This window comes from Falco biarmicus, chromosome 4 (assembly GCF_023638135.1).
Source record: "Falco biarmicus isolate bFalBia1 chromosome 4, bFalBia1.pri, whole genome shotgun sequence".
NCBI classification, from domain to species: domain Eukaryota; kingdom Metazoa; phylum Chordata; class Aves; order Falconiformes; family Falconidae; genus Falco; species Falco biarmicus.
In genome coordinates this window covers 109,304,127-109,323,865 of record NC_079291.1, presented here as the reverse complement: position 1 = coordinate 109,323,865, position 19,739 = coordinate 109,304,127, and the positions used below count along the sequence as shown (strand labels likewise).

At 40.2% G+C, this 19,739-nt stretch overlaps 1 protein-coding gene across 11 annotated transcripts in view; it reads right to left on the bottom strand.

The window, feature by feature from the left end:
• The window catches only part of IQSEC1 (IQ motif and Sec7 domain ArfGEF 1), a 348,442-nt gene that overhangs the window by 52,109 nt on the left and 276,594 nt on the right, over positions 1-19,739 (bottom strand). The window contains exon 1 of one of the 11 annotated variants that reach the window (XM_056336369.1): positions 15,659-15,824. The exons of 7 other annotated variants lie outside the window; for them this stretch is intronic. In XM_056336369.1, coding sequence (XP_056192344.1) covers positions 15,659-15,723 — 65 coding nt within the window. In that variant the 5' untranslated portion in view covers positions 15,724-15,824. Of the gene's footprint in view, positions 1-6,535; positions 6,617-15,071; positions 15,091-15,658; positions 15,825-19,739 lie in introns of those variants that run through there. 3 more of the 11 variants (XM_056336370.1, XM_056336374.1, XM_056336371.1) reach the window with 3 other exon arrangements.

Below are 19,739 nucleotides of genomic sequence, written 5' to 3'. Positions count from 1 at the left end.
TTCTCAAAATGTTTCTATAAACATGTAAAACTGGAAGCAAGTCCTCTTTCCTTGCCCATCAAAATATGACTCTGCCCAAAAGGTATTTTCAAACATACTTTACCCAAGCTGGAAATATTTTCAGTGTGCACTCATTACTTTTTCCAAAAAGGAAGCTGACAGGAAACGAATCCCTTTCCCTCCATGATACAGCTGGCTTTCAACTCAAAAATGATAAATTATCCAGAGCTTTGCTAGTGACACTGAAACTGTGTAACCACCCATTAAAAACAAACAAATCATTCTCTCTGAAGTATCCATTAAAGAAATTAGTAAGGTACTGAACTGCTTCACATTCTCTCTTTAAATACCGAAATACATTTCTCTGTTCTGCTAACTATGAGGCCATACTGTTTTGTACCTCACAGGTTCCTCATCACAAGCTTCTTTGTAAGGACTTTTCATACAGCCATGGTAAATTTGTTTTTAACAGGAAGTCAGGCATTATCACTATTCCCCCTTCTTAGGTTCTATGACTTTCTGCCTTCCTCGCCCTTAAATTGTGAACTATTTAATAACCCTTCCACATTGATTATAATTTCATGTTGACATCTTAATAATGATAACTTCAATGGATCACTTTAATTTTCATCAACAAAAAGGGCACTGGCCTAATCAGAAAAAAAATGGAAGGGGGTCTGCCTGAGGCTCTGATTAAAGTAAAGGGTTATTTCTTTATTTTTAGTCTTTCATATTTTTTTTTCAGACGTAAGCATGATCCTTGACTGACTGTAATGCTTGATCTCATTTTGCTCACAGGCCTATTCCCTGTCATCACATCTGACCTTTGAAACAGGGAAGTAATTATCTTTTACAACAGGTAGCCTCCTGCACAACAATACAACAGCCCTTTAAAGCAAACAAGCATGCACAGTCTGTACGGTATATTTGAAGGCTTTCTCCCATTCAGCTCCTCCTTGTCCTGTAAGAGCAGCTGAAGCTTCACACGAGTTATTTCATAAAAATCAAACTCCACTGACAAAGTAAAGCAGTTTGCTTTCTACTTCTTATTAATTTACATATGCTTGGGGGGGGGGAAGAGTATTTCCACAAATATGACCTGCGTGAGGCTTTAAGGACGACAAGCTGTATTGCTCCACTATGTAGGAAGTGCACACAGAACATCGTGGTACGGAAGCAGGGAATTGAGAATCATCCTGCCCATGTATCCTTTTTAGTGAACACTCTCAAGATAGACTTCTGCTTCAAAACAGACTCAGACCACGAGCCAGCCGCTGCACAGTCACAAGGGTGGTTTTTATCTTCTACTTATTAAAAATGCAGCCACACAAAAACGTCAAGGATTCTGCTCGAGGTTTGCAACAAAACTTAAGAGTAAGTCCTCAATGACAAGGGGAACAGTTATGACACCTCTCCAGCACTACTTCAATTCCAGTAGCCACCCTGCACACACTGTCTTTGGCAGATGCGTAAGAAATGAAGTACATTAAATACACTGCAAAAATAGAGAATATAACACTTGACACAGCCCTAACTGGAAGCAGACCAAACTTCTTAATAAAGGTCTCTAATTTGAGGCATCTGCCACCTACTATACGTGTTCAGTAGAATTACTGATAATTTCAGTGTTTAAAATAATGCAGCAGACAAATTTGGTTCATCTCCCTGCACTATGCGATGGCATATTACTAGGCAGCCTGGCAGTATGTTGCATATCCCAATTGTGTAATATTAGGAGAATGCAAAACAGTTGAAATTAACCTTTCATTCTATGAACTCCAATTGTTTTATCACACTCCTGTTTCAGCAGAAAATAGACGTTCATTATGTGCCAAGCCAGAAAAAGGTTGCTTGCCAGTATTTTACAAAGAAGCACCAAATGGAGCAGCTACAGAGTGAAAATGGAAATTAATTATTTAAAAATAATCAGTACTATTAATATGACTTTGCATGAACAAACTTTAACACAGAGCCATGGAAAATCTTTGGGGTTTTGTACACCTCAATTACTTTTTTAAAGAGCAGCCAGCCCTGACTGAATCAGGGCTGAATTTTATCAGAAATTAACACTGGAAGTTTCTTCCTGCATAAACCTCAACTTGTAATAGTGTTAAAAAAACCCCACAACAAACCAAAACACCACTGTATCAAGAAACAATAGGGAAGAAGAAAGACTTACAGAAAAATAGAAACAGACCGGGTACAGTATTTCTAACATATCTCAATGGATATATAAAACTATTGGTGAAAATCAGATTAATTTTACTAATGACTATAAACCAGTATTAAATACCAAATATAGATGGATTCAGGCATTTTCTTTTCTTTTTTGTGTGTATGGGTCTAGACTTCCTGTGAAGGCTAAGTCACACACTCTGCAAACACTTTAAAATTAAAATACATCAGCTGAAGTGACATACATGCATGCAAGTGGGATCTGTTGGCTTCATCAGCAGAGCGGTGAGATAAGGGTCGTCCCCGCAGTGCAGCTAAGATGCACATTGCTCTCTAACAGCGACACAATCAAAGCTCACTGCTCTGTCTGAATCAAAGACTCACACCAATGTGCACACAGTGGCTGCCAAAAGCTGCTTTTCTAACTAATTTGCCTAGAATTCAAACCTGACTAGCACGGTACATGGCTGTATCGCTGGACTAAAGTAGTATATAATAAACCCATGCTTACAAAACATGAAGGAGATGATGTTGCTAGCTAGAAAAAGGCAATTTTTTTTAATAGTTATTTCCCACTATTCAGGTGCTAAAGTAATTTCAAGAATTACCTAATAAGAAAAAGCTCTGTCTCCTCCTTCCCTCCATCTAATCACCAAACCTAGTTGCGTGGTTAGCCATGACCAAAACAAAACATTTCCTCTCCGGGCATTTTAGCAGCACAAACCTGGCAGTCTTCTCTCCCCTGTCTCTCATTTTATACCTTCAGTTATTATTTCTGATCACAAAGGCTGTACTTAGTAAGCAGTACACTAAAACCACCATTACATTTTAAAACAATGTATTATTCAGGTTCTTTGAATACCTACTGTTATTCCTTGATTTATTTTTCTTTTTTTTATATTTACACCTTCCTTTTCCTTCAAATCTTGCCTAACTATTATCTTAGCAAAACCAAAAATGAGCACAATAAAGACAAAATTTTGAAAAGCAAGAAAATGTCAATATTTGAGCTCAAAATGAATACTGGAAAGAGTACTCAAGACCTAAATTGCAGTGAAGAGCAAACTCCACACTTTTTCTGTAAGTATAGACTTTATTCCACTGACAGTAATTGCAAAATCATCAGAGAAACTGCATGTTTGGATCCACAGGCACAAGCATTTACTTCTTAGACAGGCTATACTACGAAGGAGAGATGATAACCAGAAATGCAAAAATTGCCTTTTTACTGAGGCCCAGTACCTTATCTTCAAAACTACATGCATATAAAGAGGAAGTATGTAACAACATCAGATGCAAGGAATTATTCAGTATTCCCACTCACCCCAGAAACCTCACAGTTTGGAAGTAGTAAAGTGTCCCAGTACATTTGTAGGACTAAAATACAAAGATAATGAGAACATATGCTTACAGAAATCATCCAAATGTTCAAACCAGTATGTTGCAGATTTAGCTTGGAACTAAACACAAAAAAGGAATTCAACATGCTTCTAAATAATGTAAATGCCAAACCAAAACTGCATGCAATATTTTAAAATAGAACCAAAAGACCCTCCCAGCTAAACAGTGTGAATACTTGAGAAATTATTTTACCAGTGAACATTCTCTGAAATCACTAGTTATTTTCATCATTCATTTAGAATGGACTTTCAACAGTGTAATACAAAGACATGAAATTGAAAACAGGCCCTAACAACTGGATGGTACATGCATGAGAACCAATCAGCATTATATTCATCCTGTAAAAAATTTGTTTTGGACATAAAGAGAAGTATGACAATATAATCACTTTGTGCTGCTGCATCATAAAGATTTTTCCATAGCATTTTAGATCCTCAAAAGTTCAAAGGTACACAGAATAAATTCCTTCTAAATTGTGGAAAGTATGCACAAGTAATATGAATACAGTAAGAAAAACATGGCCAACTTAAAATTCTAGTCAGCATGACAATGATAAAACCACTCAGCTTTGCCACGACACTACAAGTGCTCTGGTCTTTAGGAAGCAGGCAGTTTTTGAAGCATGGCTGTGGTGGAGTATCACTTGCCAGAGACAGCAGTCAAAACTCCAGGTTTTCTGCATAACTGGAATTCAAGTTGAACTTAATGAAGGATTTACAAGTTTATTTTATTTTTTGCAACAGTGAAGCATTTGCACAAGTAGTTCATGAAATTCTTCAGTCAAATTGATCCCTTCTCTGCCTTGCCTGCTTCTTCCTGAATCCATGCCATTTATTCCCCCCTTCAGGAAAAACATACGAAAACCTGGTTCCCTTTAAGTCCTATCTACAGATAGAACAATTCTGCAAGCTTATTTTCTTCCTTTGTCCCAAACTTTCCTGTCCATAAACATTAACATGGTATCTACAGCTGAACTATCTAGATATCTAGGGACTCTGCCATATGATTCGTGAGATTAATTTAAACACAAACCAAAGAGCAAAGCTTTTTGTATTAAAACCTCATTTCATAAACATGATTCCCAGTAAAACTTCTGCCTTTATTTACATAAATATCCTATATAAATAGGCTCAAATGCCCAGGAAGGAAGAACTGCTATGCATCCGTTTTACACCAACTATCTCTTTTTAAGATTGGGAGTTATGATCAGAGTTTGAATCTTTAAACTCCTAATTATAGATAGCCACTTGAAATAGATCCAAATTCTCTACCTTGCTCAAAGAATGCAGACCAGAAGTCTCCCATGGCACTAACTCTGAGTAACAGAGAGAAGCATGATGGCAGCTGCTGGAGCAGCTGGTGTGGTCAGACACTTCCAACATAAAGCCTGAAAAAAACCCCATTTAAATGGCAAAAATCTAGGCATTCCACACAGGAACGAACCTCTACAAAAGTTAATTTCTTGCATATAACTCTGTCTTTACACGTGAAACAAAGTCCTCATTTGAACGTGAAATCTTGTGACAATTGCCAGCATAACACTGCTAACTAAAACTATGACTCCCCATACACAAGGTAATCCGAACATAAGCATTCATTTGACATAAAGGTACACCCCACAGCTTCAAAGCTGGCTTACATTTCAGTGCCGGTGGTGCTTTCTGCTATAAACTAGGAGCTGTATTTCATTAAAGCTCTGATGTATGCACTGTATTATCTCAAATTACTCTCCACAAAAAGTTAGTTACTTAAAATGCAAAATTAGACATACGTAGTTCATACAAGCTATCTTTCTAGCATTTTTCCCCAGCTCTTAAAATATTCCCCAATAGAGTGAGAACATTTGAGCAGAAATATATTTTCAGTACAGTTTGCAACAGATTAGAATCTAGTTCTTATTGACGTGTCTGTTTTGTGCTGTCTAGTAAACAAAAGTCAATCATATTAAGAACTTATACAAATCCCCAAATTCAATAAATGCAATAGCATTAACAAACCAATCTACCTTCAAATATACACTGTCAAAAGTTCAAAGCCATTATGATGGACAACAGTATTCACAGGCATTGGCAAAAGCTTTGATCCAGATATTGACCAATGTTTTTTACTTAGAATGCACTCTCAATTCAGCTGTTTCTGTTAGAAACCAACAAAACCTTTGAATGCACATCAAAGTAATGTCCCAGGTAATTCATCTTACTGAAGTTAAAAATCATTGCAAGAAATATCCAGACAAAATTTGCATGTGTCTCAGAAGCGAACACTAACAAAGCAACCACTTCATACTGTAATGTTCTGTGCAATAAGACCGCCAGTAACAGCCAGCTTAAGTTGAAACAGTCTGACAACCATTGACAAGAGCGACCAAAGCCCCACAGACAAGCACCACCATGTGCACTGCAAACCTTCATTCCCTCTCTGCTCTAAGCCCTGGATTCAAAATTACAGAAACACCCCAACATCTACTCATTCAGATACTACCAAGATTTTAATTCTCACTAAATAACGCCATAATAGGCATTAATTTTTTTTTTTTTTTAAAGTGCATTTTGACCCAGTCTTATATGCCATTAGTAGTAGCAGAGAGCAGGGGAAGAAAGATGAAAAATTATTTTCTCCATGCCAAAACAGAATGTAGGAGTTAATGCACCGTCTCTTCTGAAATGGAGATGCACACCAGCAAGACAAGACAAGTAAACAAAAATCTACCCAACTTCTCCATTTTAGGGAACGACCTATATAATAGATTTAAGAACTAAGAATATCCATTTGAAAAGAGCTTACTTGAGCTTATCTTCAGCTTCCAAGGAGGAGAAGAAAGGTTAAACACCTCGCGTATCACCTTTGTCTAAGTCAAACAGTGGCAGCATATTGGCTACAAGACACAGGTATTTACTACAGAAGGGTCAAACCAACCAACCAACCCACCCTCACCCATTTAGCACCTTACGAACCCTACCTGCTGAAGGCAAAGCTGTGCTTTATTTTCATTATTTAGCAGCTGGAAAGTAACAAAGGAGACTGACAGCATCGACACAACTTGACTACAGCTTACAAATGTTAGACTATCTCAGGCACAGACAGACATTACGTTCTCTGCTAATCTGTGTTAATCATCACCCAGCATATGCTGATTCAGCAATGACCGTATTCCATACTTCAACCTCTTTCAAAAATGGATCACTATGGTAATAATTTGAGGCTTCTGGCTCAAGGAAGAGTTCTCAAATTTATCAGCCCAATTTTCAAAACTTTTAGAGGGTTTTTTATGATAAGCTCCTCCTCTTGATATGTCAGCCCAAAACACACCAACATCAGAAAATGTCATGGATGCTAAGCTTATTATACAGATGAAGCTAAAAATTTTTAAGTGTAACTGCAGTATCTGACCATTTAACAAAATCTGTGATCTGTGAAGGTTTACCTACCACTGCAGACTTTGTCCTGTTCCTGCTATGTAAACTCTTACACAACAGGATAAGCTTCAGAAATCTGTGGAGTCTCCCGATGCAGCTGGGGTAGAATTTGACCTCAACAATTTATTATTTATTCAGATACACCACTTAGCAACCAGAATCCTCTTACTTATCATATCTACACATGGCATGTATTTAAGATAGTAAGATATTAATACACATTCTACTGTTTATATCATGCCATGACCTTTATGCAACGCTAATTTTAAAAATGAAGATTTAGTTTCTGCAGCTGAGAAAAAACTGATTTGCATGCACAGCTGAAGCAGCATTTGCGATAATGCAAAAATCCTCGGTGTCCTGTACCAGCCGTCCTTCTATTTTGCCTCTGTCGTGGCTTCAGCTGTTGTGCCAAGCCCACCAGAGGAAGAGGTGACACAGAACAACAGTGCTGAGAAACCAGCTTGCTGGCAGTTAGGTTCTGTAGTAAACTAAATACTAGTTTCCTCTCCCTGTTCAGGTCTTGGTGGATAATGCTCCTCTTTCTCCTCTCATATAATAACTCCACATCTTATAAACATGAATTAGTTTAAAGATCCTCAATGAAATCTTGTTTACTGAGTAAATAAATGTTTCAGGCATTGAAAGTCCATACTTTGAACAAAACTATCCTCTCATCTTAGATCAAATATACTTGATAAAGCCTATCATTTGACTCATGTTAATGTTTTGGGCCCCTTATCTATCTCAAATTATTACAAAGAAGATGCAGTATAGAGCTAGGAACAACTTTTGGGCAGGCCAGCTTTTCCCTTCAAGTATATCTGTGTGCCTGGGCAGAGGGAAATTAAGAATCATCATAAACCAAAGAGCACACAGAGAGCCCACACAGCAGAAATGACAACAAAGCCATCTTTCTGTATTGGACATTATAATGGGTAAATTCACATCACAGCTGTATTTGCTTAGGCCATATTTTCACTTAAGTAGCAAACAAATATTATACAAAAAGACCTATTTAAAACAACTAAGGGATTGAATTTCAATTAGTTAATAATATATCATTATTATCTAATGAGGTGGGCTTTAAAACAATGTCACTGATAAATGTGAGAAACTTTGCTCTCTCACTTAGACTTAAGAAATAGTTGGCTGAAGTTCTCCCACTTCTAAAATCAGAAAGAAAAGGACTGTTCAATTCTAGTGTTTGACTCCTTTCTGAAGTTACAGATAAACTTTATAAGGTTTTAGAGCAACATATTTTAAAAAGCCAATCCAAAAAGTCTGATCAAAGAAAGACCTTTTACTAATCTAACTGAACATAGAAGTATATACAATGTAGAAGCACCACTCAATTTTAAACACTGCACAAACCCTGCATTTTGACTGCCAACTATGTCATGCCAAGTCTAAAAAAAAACAACCACCAAAAGTCAAAGAAACCCTACTAGTTTTCTCTATGGGAGAACAACGTAATTTCAATATAAATGCAAACAGGCGTGGGAAACTTTCTCCAGGTAGGAAAGAAAATGGATGAGCACATAGAACCCCTGTTCCTACTTCCAGTGAAGTGTGGAGTGTTGCTACCAAGTTAGTGAGAATGGGAACTGGCCCTAAGCATTCTGCACACACCGAGAGAGGTCTGTTTTGCAACTTACTGAACAGAATCACTGCTAACCAGTCCTTAAACACAGGCATCCTCATAAAAGTGAGATTTTTATACCCTGCATCACACCTAAGGTTTATATCAAAGTGTACAGAACACAGTGTTTAAGGAAACAAAATGGCAAGAGATCTGGTTTGAAGTACAGAGATTGGTAGCAAAGAAAATGTTTTAGAAGTTACTTAGGTTCAAGGCAATGCCTTTGAATACAGAAGTTACTTGCAGACATACTCAGAAAGATATTCTGCGTCTTGCTACGTGTAAATCTTCAATCTTACAAAAAATGAGACCTCAGAAGATTGCTTACAACCTCTAAATCATTTAAAGAGCTGACAGATGCTTTTTCTTATTTACAAACTTCCTTCCTTTTACGTTTCCTCTCCATTATGCTGAGTCCATATATTTCATAGTTCTTTCTCTGTTAGTGAGGAATTAAATGTAGGCTTTCAGCAGGACTTCTGAGCCACCTCACTGATCACAATAAAAAAGTAACACAGGTAGCAATTTCTATCTTGGAAACCTATACATGCTATTTCAAAGCTTATTATCAGGCGAGAACTTTCTCCTTACAAAACTTAACTATTAGCAAATTTTAAGTTTTATGTTCTAAATAATTTTATCACCTATCCCAATCAGTACCTAAAAACAGAGTATTTACTGCGCATACACACAATGAAAGTAACTGTTAGGTTTTACTGCCGCATATAGCAGCTTCATTTCGATGCAGCACACAGACGTCTGGTACGCCTCTGCAACTCCTGCTCCCAGAAGCATCAACAATCTGCACTGACTTCTGCTGATGCAGCTTGCCTTAGCAGGGGGCTGCACGTGGGGCTGGCCAACCACAAAAGAACATCAGGTCTGAAATACAGAACTTGGATCACTGTTAGAATTTCTAGGCACTTTACCACAGCTTAGTTCATTGAACTTTCCACAATGGAAAACGGTCTTTCAGGAAAAGACAAGTCCAATTCCTGAACACAAGAGTCACAATATTGTGAACTGAAAACAAAATACTGTGCAAAGATATATTTCGAAAATGTCAACCAAAAGACAGTCAGAAACAATCTTGTGTATCACTCTGCACTGGAAAACCTGAAATATTTCTTTTCTTCTAGGTTAACCTAATCACAAACATCTCAATCACATTTTAATAACAAAAAAAGAATCCATGTTTGCAACAGATTGCCATCATTTGGGACAATTCCCATTAAGGCTGGCCAATCCTCTGTTCTCTCCCAATTTCACAAAAGCATTAACTACTACTATTAATAGGAAACTATTAGATGTAAAGTCCCATTCTCACAGAACCTGCAGCATTACAATCAGCTCCTCCTTGAAACCAGTTTCTACTAAATGGTCCACATCACTGGTATCTTCTAAACAAGGTTCACAGAATAAAATGTAAGAAAAGTCTACATAAACAACAATAATGAACTGTTTTTCTTTCAAGGATCTCCGAACAGCTGAAAATATTATTTACCATCCAACACCCTGTGAAATGTTAACCTCAAAGTATGAGAATCACCCCAGACATCTCTAGAATGGAAATTCAACAGCTGTTTCACTCCACATTACAATAAAGCAGAACCACGTAAGAAAGAAAAATAAAGGTAACTTTTATTACCAATTGAAAGTGCAGAGGGAAGTTAGATTGAGAGAAAAAACTGCTATGAACCTGAACCACGTCCAGAAAGTGAGGGGTTTATGCAGGCCTGTTCTGTTCTATGTACTGCCAGACCCCTGGGAACTGCAGCTAGATCAGGAACACTACTCTCCATCTCACTTGAATGATGACTTCCACAGCACAACCTCCACAAAGAATGAGGGAAACCCTGTCCTTCACAGTATTATCTTTAAAGGCAAGAGTGCTTCCAACTAAACAATCCATTCCTTCCCGAAAATTTATCCTTGGAGTTCTGTGCAAATACTGACATGGCCTACCCTTGACTTGACTCATGAAAACTGAAAGGATCACAACTATAATCGTTACGGCTGTAGGCTACTCTAAAAGAAATACACTAGACTCAAGTTACATGCAGTGCAGCTGTCGAAGCTACAGTGCCCATAGCCACTGATGTATTTCACCTTCCACAGGATCTGAAATGGTGTTTGGTCCTTTCTTCTGTAAAGGTGGGGAGTGGACACTAATTTAAAGTCAAATTGTCAACTTTCCTGTAGTGCAGTTTTAGGACTGGCTGCAAATATAACCTGCAACAGAAATCCATCAGGTTTGCATCCTTGCTTCCTTCATACTGCATAAAGATGACCTGAAAGGCCATGTATATATCAACAAACAGAAGGAAGTTAAGGGCTTTTTTGCTCTGTTCTTACCAAAACATTTAAACTCATGACACATCCATCCTTGTAAATCTGGTGAATTTTAGGGGCAACTGAATTTTTTTGGACTCAACAATGCAAGTACCCAGCAGAAAAAGAACGCTAAACTTGTTTTAGTGCCCTTTCCTGTATGTAGGCATTTCTGTAAAAGGAAGCCAAATTACAACTGCTGCATTTTGTTGTGCTTGCACAACATAAGGCAATGGGGAATTGGGTCCTTTGTTTTTAAGCATGAGTTTAACTCGGATGACACTGAACTACTGAAAGAATCTGATTAACAGATATACTACATCAATTTCCTGTATTACAGGCTATTGAGTCCTTCATTCTAATTTTCTGCTTTTCTCTCACAGGGAAAAAAGGGTTTGATTTTTTTTTTATCATACCAAAGCTTGGCTTTTTTACTTTATTTTTATTAAAGGCATCTTAACAATAATTTCATGAAAATGTTTCTAGTCTTTTGTCTATTGAAAGGAAGCAAAAGAAGATTTATTTAGCTAAATTTGCAGTCCCCTTTAACATAATACTAAGGCTTTGTGCTACAGTGGATTAAAGCAGCATCTGTTCTTCTCTGGAAACCTGGAGTCAAATCACAGCAGTGCAGTAAAGTTGCCATCTCTGTCTGTATCCTAACTAGAATCATCCTTCCTCCAAATAAAATTCAAACAAATTCCTGAAAGACACAAGAAGGGCTATGTAACTAAACTGTTTATGTGTTAATAAGTCTTGCTAATAAAGCCTGCATTCAGTAACTATTTTTGCATAACAAAGATGTATGAATTAAACAAAATCTGTATTTACACAAACTCTGACATAAAATGAAAATATGCAGGATGCTAAAAATACGCTTCCAAATTCAGGGCCTGATTCTGCTATTATAACTACTCAGCCTTCTCAGACAACAGAAATATAGAAGCAAACTTGGGATTATGAATTTGGCTTATGGCCCATACTCTGTTTAAATATCAATGACATCTAAACAAAGCACAGTTAACGAAAACATCACACGAGCACACTTTCTCCCCAAACCCATGATTCACCTCTTCATAATTCCAGTTGTTCCGTTGATCAGGCAGTGTCTGGGTTAAGGGTCATCCTCATACATTTAATGTAACAAATAGAGCAATCAGGGCTCCATCTTGATTACAGTTTTTGAGGTCTCCTGCAGTTCTGTCATTAAATAAACTTAAAAAGCAATAATTGATTGACAGCTACTGTGATTAAAATATGCCTGGCTCTGAAATTAATGATAAAATCACCATCAATTCTGACAGAAAAAGTACTATGTAAATGCTGCAAGAGCAAGAAAATTGCATCCTTAACATCCTTCATAAATTATGGTAAATCCTTGCAATGAAGAGGCACAATAGGTACAGCCACCCAGCTGATCTATATCCATGTATCATAATGGTCAGAGCAACAAAGTGGGTTCTTCCCCTTCAAATTGTGGCCCTTCACAGGTTTTTTTTTTGAAAAAAAATGCAAAATTAAAAAATACAGTAACTTGAACAATTTCCCTGCACCTGTCAGAATCATGCAGAAACTGCAAGCTGCATGGGTTTACAACAAAGAGAGTGCATTAGTTTGGATCTTGAGATTCTATGAAGGTCTACTGGGTGATTTCCAGGACATCTTTATGGCATGAATATTTCCAAAGTATAGCTGATCTGGTATCAGGCTAGATCTAGTTTTACTCATTGAGCGCCACACAGCTGAGGCTATAAAGTTAAGGCAATGCAGTGTCTTGAATTTCAATTGGGACACCAAGCAGTAAGCAAAAGGAAAAGTTTTACTAGGAAAGCAGTCTCTCACTTCTCGCACTCTTGTTTTACCATGTTCTGCTAAAGACACCTGAAGTCTGAGTATCATGGTGTTAAACATCAAGAAGCACAACTGCAGTTTGTGACGAGATGTTAAATACCTGCAGGTAGCATCTCCACAAGCATTGGTTTTGGTTCAGGATGACACCCTGCATCCATCAACAGAGGACTGGCTACTTTTAGGCCAGCTTTTATAATTCACAGCTACTTCATATTGGCCTTCAGGGCAAACACAGTTTGCAGGCATAATTAGAGTAATCACATAAGTGTACTAATCAGCTACACAGTTATGAGATCTTCCTCTTCAGAAAATTTGATCTCTGAATTGTCATCTTTACACTTCAGAGAAAACGTGACCAGTATAAAAATAAACTGTTGCTTCAAAGTAGTTATTTCACTGAAGTCCTAGCAGCTAACCTCTAGATCCTCAAAGGCATGAAATAATCCCAGCCTCCAAGTGATGGAAGTGATTCTCATGAAAAGTCAACATTTGGAAGAATACTTTCTATGGCCACATGAATAGAAAAGCAATTCTCTTGAGAGAATTTGCATTCTGCAAATACGAAATGGTCACAGGGTGAGAAAAACCATGGAAGGCCACAGGGGCTGTCTATCCTAAGAAATCATGTCCCAGTTCTCAAGGGGAACATGCTGCCAACTGGAAGTGAGGGAACCGTCTCGAGCAAAGAAGTCCACTTGCCCAGTAGTAACTCACTGTGTAAACTCCCAGCAACCTTCCAATACAGATTTGTAACAAGAACAAGTCAGTTACTGTTCAACTTGGTATCTGTACTTTTTAAGTAAAAAACTGAATTATTGGGCTTCCTTACCTACAAGTTGCAAATTATTCTACATAACTGAATTGCAAGTTTTTTATTAACAGCACCAGATTATTAACTGCAGTTAACTGCACCCCGAATATTCTAAGGGGGCGAAGAAACAACCAAACACTGTTGATACACTGAGTGCTATAATTTTCACAGGTTAGCTCCAGATCTTGTACTACAGTTAATATCTTTGATGATAATGAATTATTTCAGATTAGCAGAAATAAGAAAAAAAAATTGATAATAGAGGACTTCGCACATGAAATCCCAACACTGAGCACCTATTTAACTAAGAGAAAAAACCCAGCTGACTACTATATAACAGTACTCTCGATATCTGCCATTTCAGGAACTAGAACAGGACATTGCTACAACAAAACAAATCTGGTACAAAAGTGGAAGTAAAATGGGAAATGGGTCATTGTATTCAGCATGGCTTAAGTTCTCCCAAAGGCCAGATAGATGTAATTAATTCTGTGTTTATATGAAGGATATCTGCCACAAGAATAGACACAGATACATGAAACCATCCAAACTAAGTACTCAGCAATTCCTCTTTTAACACACCAGGCAGAATAATCAAGTTTAACTGAAAGGAAGTGCATAGCAATGTGCAAATGGAGGAAAAACAGTCTGAAACAATGACTGAATAGCAGAACGTAACTGTGTGAATAGAGGCAAATCTGTCACCAAACTAACATCTACAAATTTCATTTTGAAGCAAGCCATCCAATGTAACTCGCATACACAAACATTCCGAATTCCACACAGGGAACTTGCAAGCTCAACTTTATTATTTTCCTTAAGCATAAAGATGGGCTTAAGCATTATTAAATGTGTGACTAAACTGTACTATAAAAAGTTTTTCTTAATCAAAAAACATTTTTCCTTTATTTTCCAGAAAAGACACTGTTGCATTCATACGTAGTTACGCTGAATTTCCTCCTTTTATATTTTTCCACACATGCACACATCCAATTTAAACACATGCACACATCCAATTTAAGATACTGCCTAGCTTGATTTAAATTGATTATCTCTTTAAGAGTCAATCAGCTCAGAATTTCACTTAATTGCTCGGTGGACTAAACTTTCACACGCATTGGAGACAAACTTACTTAGCAAGCCCACTTACCGGAACAACTCTTTTAGTCTATCATAATCTACACGCGATACTGCACAAGACCAACTGGTTTGTACTTCTAGTTTTCAAAAGGTTCATGTAACAGAATGCTGCATTTTGTAATGTGATGCATGTTATTTTAGCAGTAAACAACATCGTAACAATAGAGACGGTATGTATGAAGGTGACGACTCCCATTTTCTGTTTATCTGCCGTCAGTTAATCGGTACCCCCACTTTAAAGGCCTTTGAACTTAATTTTTTTTTTTTTTTTTGCTGAGGGCACGAGTCGCAAAGGATCATGTACCTACGCAGCGCCCGTGCGGTCGGGACAGCTTCCCAGGCTGACAGCTCCAGGGCCAGGTGCCCCCGGTGGGTGACAGGAGAGCCCGCGGCAGGACCCGCCGCCGTGACACGGCACGTGACCGCCCCGCACCGCACCCGCCCCGCGCACGCACAGGTGTCCCGGCGGCCGCGCGCGCTGCCGGCCGCGTAACGGCCCCGCCTGCCACCGGCTACCGGCAGCGGGCGGACGGGCCCGCGTCTGTACTACGCTTAAACGCTTGGGGTTTCAAACTTTTGTTCCTACGGGACCGGCGGCACCGCAGTTCTTCCCGCTCCCCGTCCCGGGCCCTCGGCTCCCGAGCACCGCCAAGCCGCGGCCGCCCGCGTTCACCCCCCTGCACCCCGCAAAGCGGGATCCCCGACCGCCAGCCGGGCCCCCCGCAGCTGGCAGTGGCTCCGGGCCGCCGCTCCCCCCGCCTACAGCTTCCCGCAACGCGACCGGCGAGGCCGGCAACGGCGGAACGGAGCCCTTTGTGTGACAGGACGGGGGCCCCGCCGAGCGGGACGCCCGGGGACGCCCCCGCCCCGCGCCCCTCGGGCTGGGCTTACCAGCTGTCAAGCTCCAGCTCCAGCAGCGACTGGGTCCTCTCCGCGCTGCAGTGCAGGCACCACATGGCTGGGCCGAAGTCGCAGGCGGGGAGCTGGGCGCCGCCACCATAGCCGCCCCTCGGCCGCCCCGCCCGCTCCCCTCAGCGGCCGCGCACGGCCCGGAGGGGAGGGGAGGAGGGGAGGAGGGGGTGAGGGGAGGGGGGGGCGCGCGCTCCCGCCCGCGCGCACGCGCGGAGGCCGGTTTCCCGGGGAACGCGAGGCGCCAGAGGCCGCGGCGGCCGCTTGACGGACCGGGCCGGGCCGGGCCGCACCGCGCCGAGTTCCGCCCCGGCCCTGGGAACCGGGAGCGCGGCGCACGCCCAGCCGAGGCCAGGACCCCCCTAATTCCCGCAAAGCGCCGAGCTGCGGCTCCCGGAGCCCCTCGGCAGGCAGGGAGAAGTTTTAAAGCAGACTTTGCCTTCGGAGCGAAGGCACCGGTCAGGCTGCGTCCAGCTGTTTTCCCGCCCAACTCCTCTGCTCAAAATAAAATAAATACCCAATTATCTTTTGAATTACGTTCAGCGAAGAAGCGCAGCCAGCCGGGGGAGGCACCTGAGGGAGGGGGTGACGCTCCCCCGAGGCGGGGGTGGCTGCGCTTTGTCGAAGGCTTCTGGGAGACTCCCGGAGACATCCGTGGAAAGAGCAACGCGAAACAGCACAGCGAAAAATATTTCAGATGCACCAGAATAAGAAAGTGAAGCAAGAATTTAACTTGTAAAAAACCCCCACAACCCTGACTTGAGGCAATGACAGCAGCTGCGCTGGCAGCAAATATTCCATCTCTCTCCCCCTACGCTTACTCCCAGGCACACGACTAGGTGAGGAAATGGAGCAATTTTATCAACATCACACACATTCAAAACAACAGCATCTAAACTTCCCTGTTGTTGTTCTGAATATAAGCACAATAATCCAAATCCTATTTACTTCCATCAAACACTGGTTTTATATGTGTTGCACCAGTGTGAGATGGTTTGAGGTTTGCAATTGCAAGGCAGAATGTGAACCAGTGGCATGAAACACACAGAAGGCAAATACAGTACATTAAGCACTGTAGAGGCCTGGCGACAGGAGAACAATTTTGGGAAGAGTGGTTGATTTATTATTTAAAAAAACCCAAACCTACCAGAATCAAGATTTCAGGAAAAAAAAACCACAACAACTGAGTATTTAAAAAAAGACTGTAATTACTATCCTTTGTTGCTCCACTGAAACCTGATCTAGAAAGCTCATGGATTTTGCTATACCATGTCCTCAGTGTTCTCACAGCATTTTTAAATGGGAATGGAAAGAAATCTCCAAATACATGGTAGCTCAATGGTAAAGCTAGTTCTGGCAAGCAAGAATTCCTCACTAGAATTAAAAAAAAAAATAAAAAATCCCAACAAAAAAAAGCCCACAACACACCAACTGAATTTCATCATTGCAGTATTTGACACATGAATAACTATCCTTCCTAATTTTTTTTTTTCAGGCAGATTCACCATGCAGTGATTAAAGTACTGCAAGAAATCAAGTCTAAACAGAGTTAATTGTAACTTAGTAACTCCTAAACAAAAACCATCTCATCTCCTAGAATACCGTAAAAGGTGCTTTAAATTACATATACGCCTCTTATGTAGAAACCACATACCTGCAAATGAGAACATTGAATTTATATAATTTTCTTACACACAAGAACATTTTACACAAATGTTTTAACAAAAAAGCTGCTGCTTCATGATGCTGCCCTGGTCTTTCTCCCCCAAAGCCTAGTAAAGAGAAGGGTTTGCAGTGTATCTGAAAGGTTAACCCAAGTGCTGAAGAACTAAGGAGTCAGCCAGTCCCAGAACTCCTTGTCCCCAGGGAACACCACCTTATCGGCTCTCTGCTCCTGTTCAAAACAGAGTCCGAGTTCCCCCGCCCATCTAAACCGCAAATAATTTTGAAGAGTATTTGCTAAGTCATAGTTTCTTTGGTAGACGCTTCTTCCAGCAATTTTAGCTTTACAGGTCAAAAGAACAGCTGAAATTGCACCGTAAAACCAGTAGATAAATAGTGCTACCTACAGGTACAAAGGAATTAGTGTTTCAAAAAAATAGTAAGGCCCATATGATTAATATCCTGTAATAATGCAAGGAAGCAAGACAAGTTTCAGCTTTTGGGTTTCCTGTTGCATGGAACTGTCAAAACATCTTGCCTTCCAAATTAAGTTTCCTTTCATCAAAATAAGCATCAAGTCTATGTAAGCTGGGCAAACTGTCTAACCACAGACACTCCTTGTCTTCATTTAGATGCCAAGGTACTGGAGAAGGGGAAGCTAATTAAGAAAACACGAGCCATTCCTGGGGGGGGGGGGGGGGGGGGGAGTTGGTAAGTTTACTACTAAAGGCTTCATTCATAATGCACAATATTTGGTGCAATTTCGTGTAGAGACAGAGCAACTTGCACTGTATTTTTTTAGGAATGAAAATACTCCAGCACATCAAAGCAGCACTGGCTGATCTCTGAAGTCTGGGAAAACTCAGAAGTTTAGACAGAAACTAAAAATGTTGCTCAAACGAATCAGGTACAAGAAAGAGCACAATGAAAGGCCCAGCTGTGCCCTTGTGCTGTATATACAACATACCTCTTATTTACAATACATGCCACGAGAGCTGATCACATCTTCCTGGATGATAAAAATAATCAAAGCAACTTTACTTAAACCCAATTAAACATTTGGATCAAGTGTGCATTTTGCATAGTTTCCTAAGGAAGCATTAGGCATAGATTCCGATGAGCCTGGGTTTAACTAGCTTTCAGTGAAACTCAAATACGTCCAGGAAGGACACACCTACACTGACTGTTTTGATAGTAATGTCACTGCAAGTCTATAACCAGAGACTATTTACACCTCAGCGCCTACTTTCAACATCCAATGGTTACCCAGACAGTCTTCCCTGCCGAAGTTCTGGCATAGACAACAATCCTGCATTTTTCTGGTCCTGACTCAATGCCCTCCTGCATGAAGCTTCATCTCTACTTGTAAACAGAGACAAACCCAAAGCAGACATAAGCAGTCCACAGAAGTCAACTGCTCCTTTGGAAACCAGTTTCCATTTAGAAACCAAGCGCAGACGGTTTCAGTGTGGGCTGTGAAGGCGGATATGTACTAGGAAGGGTGGATTCTCAAGAAGCTCTGACCTCAAAAGCAGTCAGAATTTTCTGAAGAACGTGCTTTCCTGAACCCGCTTCAAACAGAACCTTCCTCTGGCAGACATGAACGCGCTAGGTAAGCAGCCAACCAAGCAATACTGGCAGGTCCCACTTCAAATACTACCTGGATAATTGTTACAGCTCCCACCGCTCCCCCAATATCAACTATCTAGAATTCTCAATTTTGTTTCAACAATTCTGCTACAAAGTTTTTATAAAATCACTTCACGTTTTCAGTAAGTCTTCAGACCCCCAAGTAAAGATTAAATGCCACAATCATTTACATTTTTAAGATCTCTCATGTTTTCCAATGAAGAAAATTAAACACAGAAAACCAAATCCTTGCTGCACTATGCAGATGGCATTGTGGTTTCCAAGTCAAGGCAGCCTGATGCAATTATTTTTGGAGAGACTTCTCATTTATGTTTCAGCATTCCAGAACCATCTTCATTGAACCATAATCCATAGCACACAATCCAGTCTCCCTCAGGTAACTGGCAGTGATTTTTCATAGACATCTAGGTTTGATATTTTTGGACAATTTTTTTGGTGGCGCATAGCTACACTTTTGTGCTATCCTGACTACATAGGTGCAGTGCTTATGCTCTATGCCAAACATATGGAGGTGGCGTTTCAGGCCTTAGGAGATGGGCAGGAGAGGCTCTGCAAACAACACAGAGCCAACGTGGGTGTCTACACCACTTTATTTATCTGCCCTTTGTATAGGAAGCTTTGGCAGAACCAGTAGGACATATAGAGGCTACATATGCTGCTGTTCTCCCACTGCTATTTTGACACCTACATAGCATTAAAGCTGCCACCAAGATACTGTAGAAATATGTAGCACAAAGTAAGGAAATAGTAA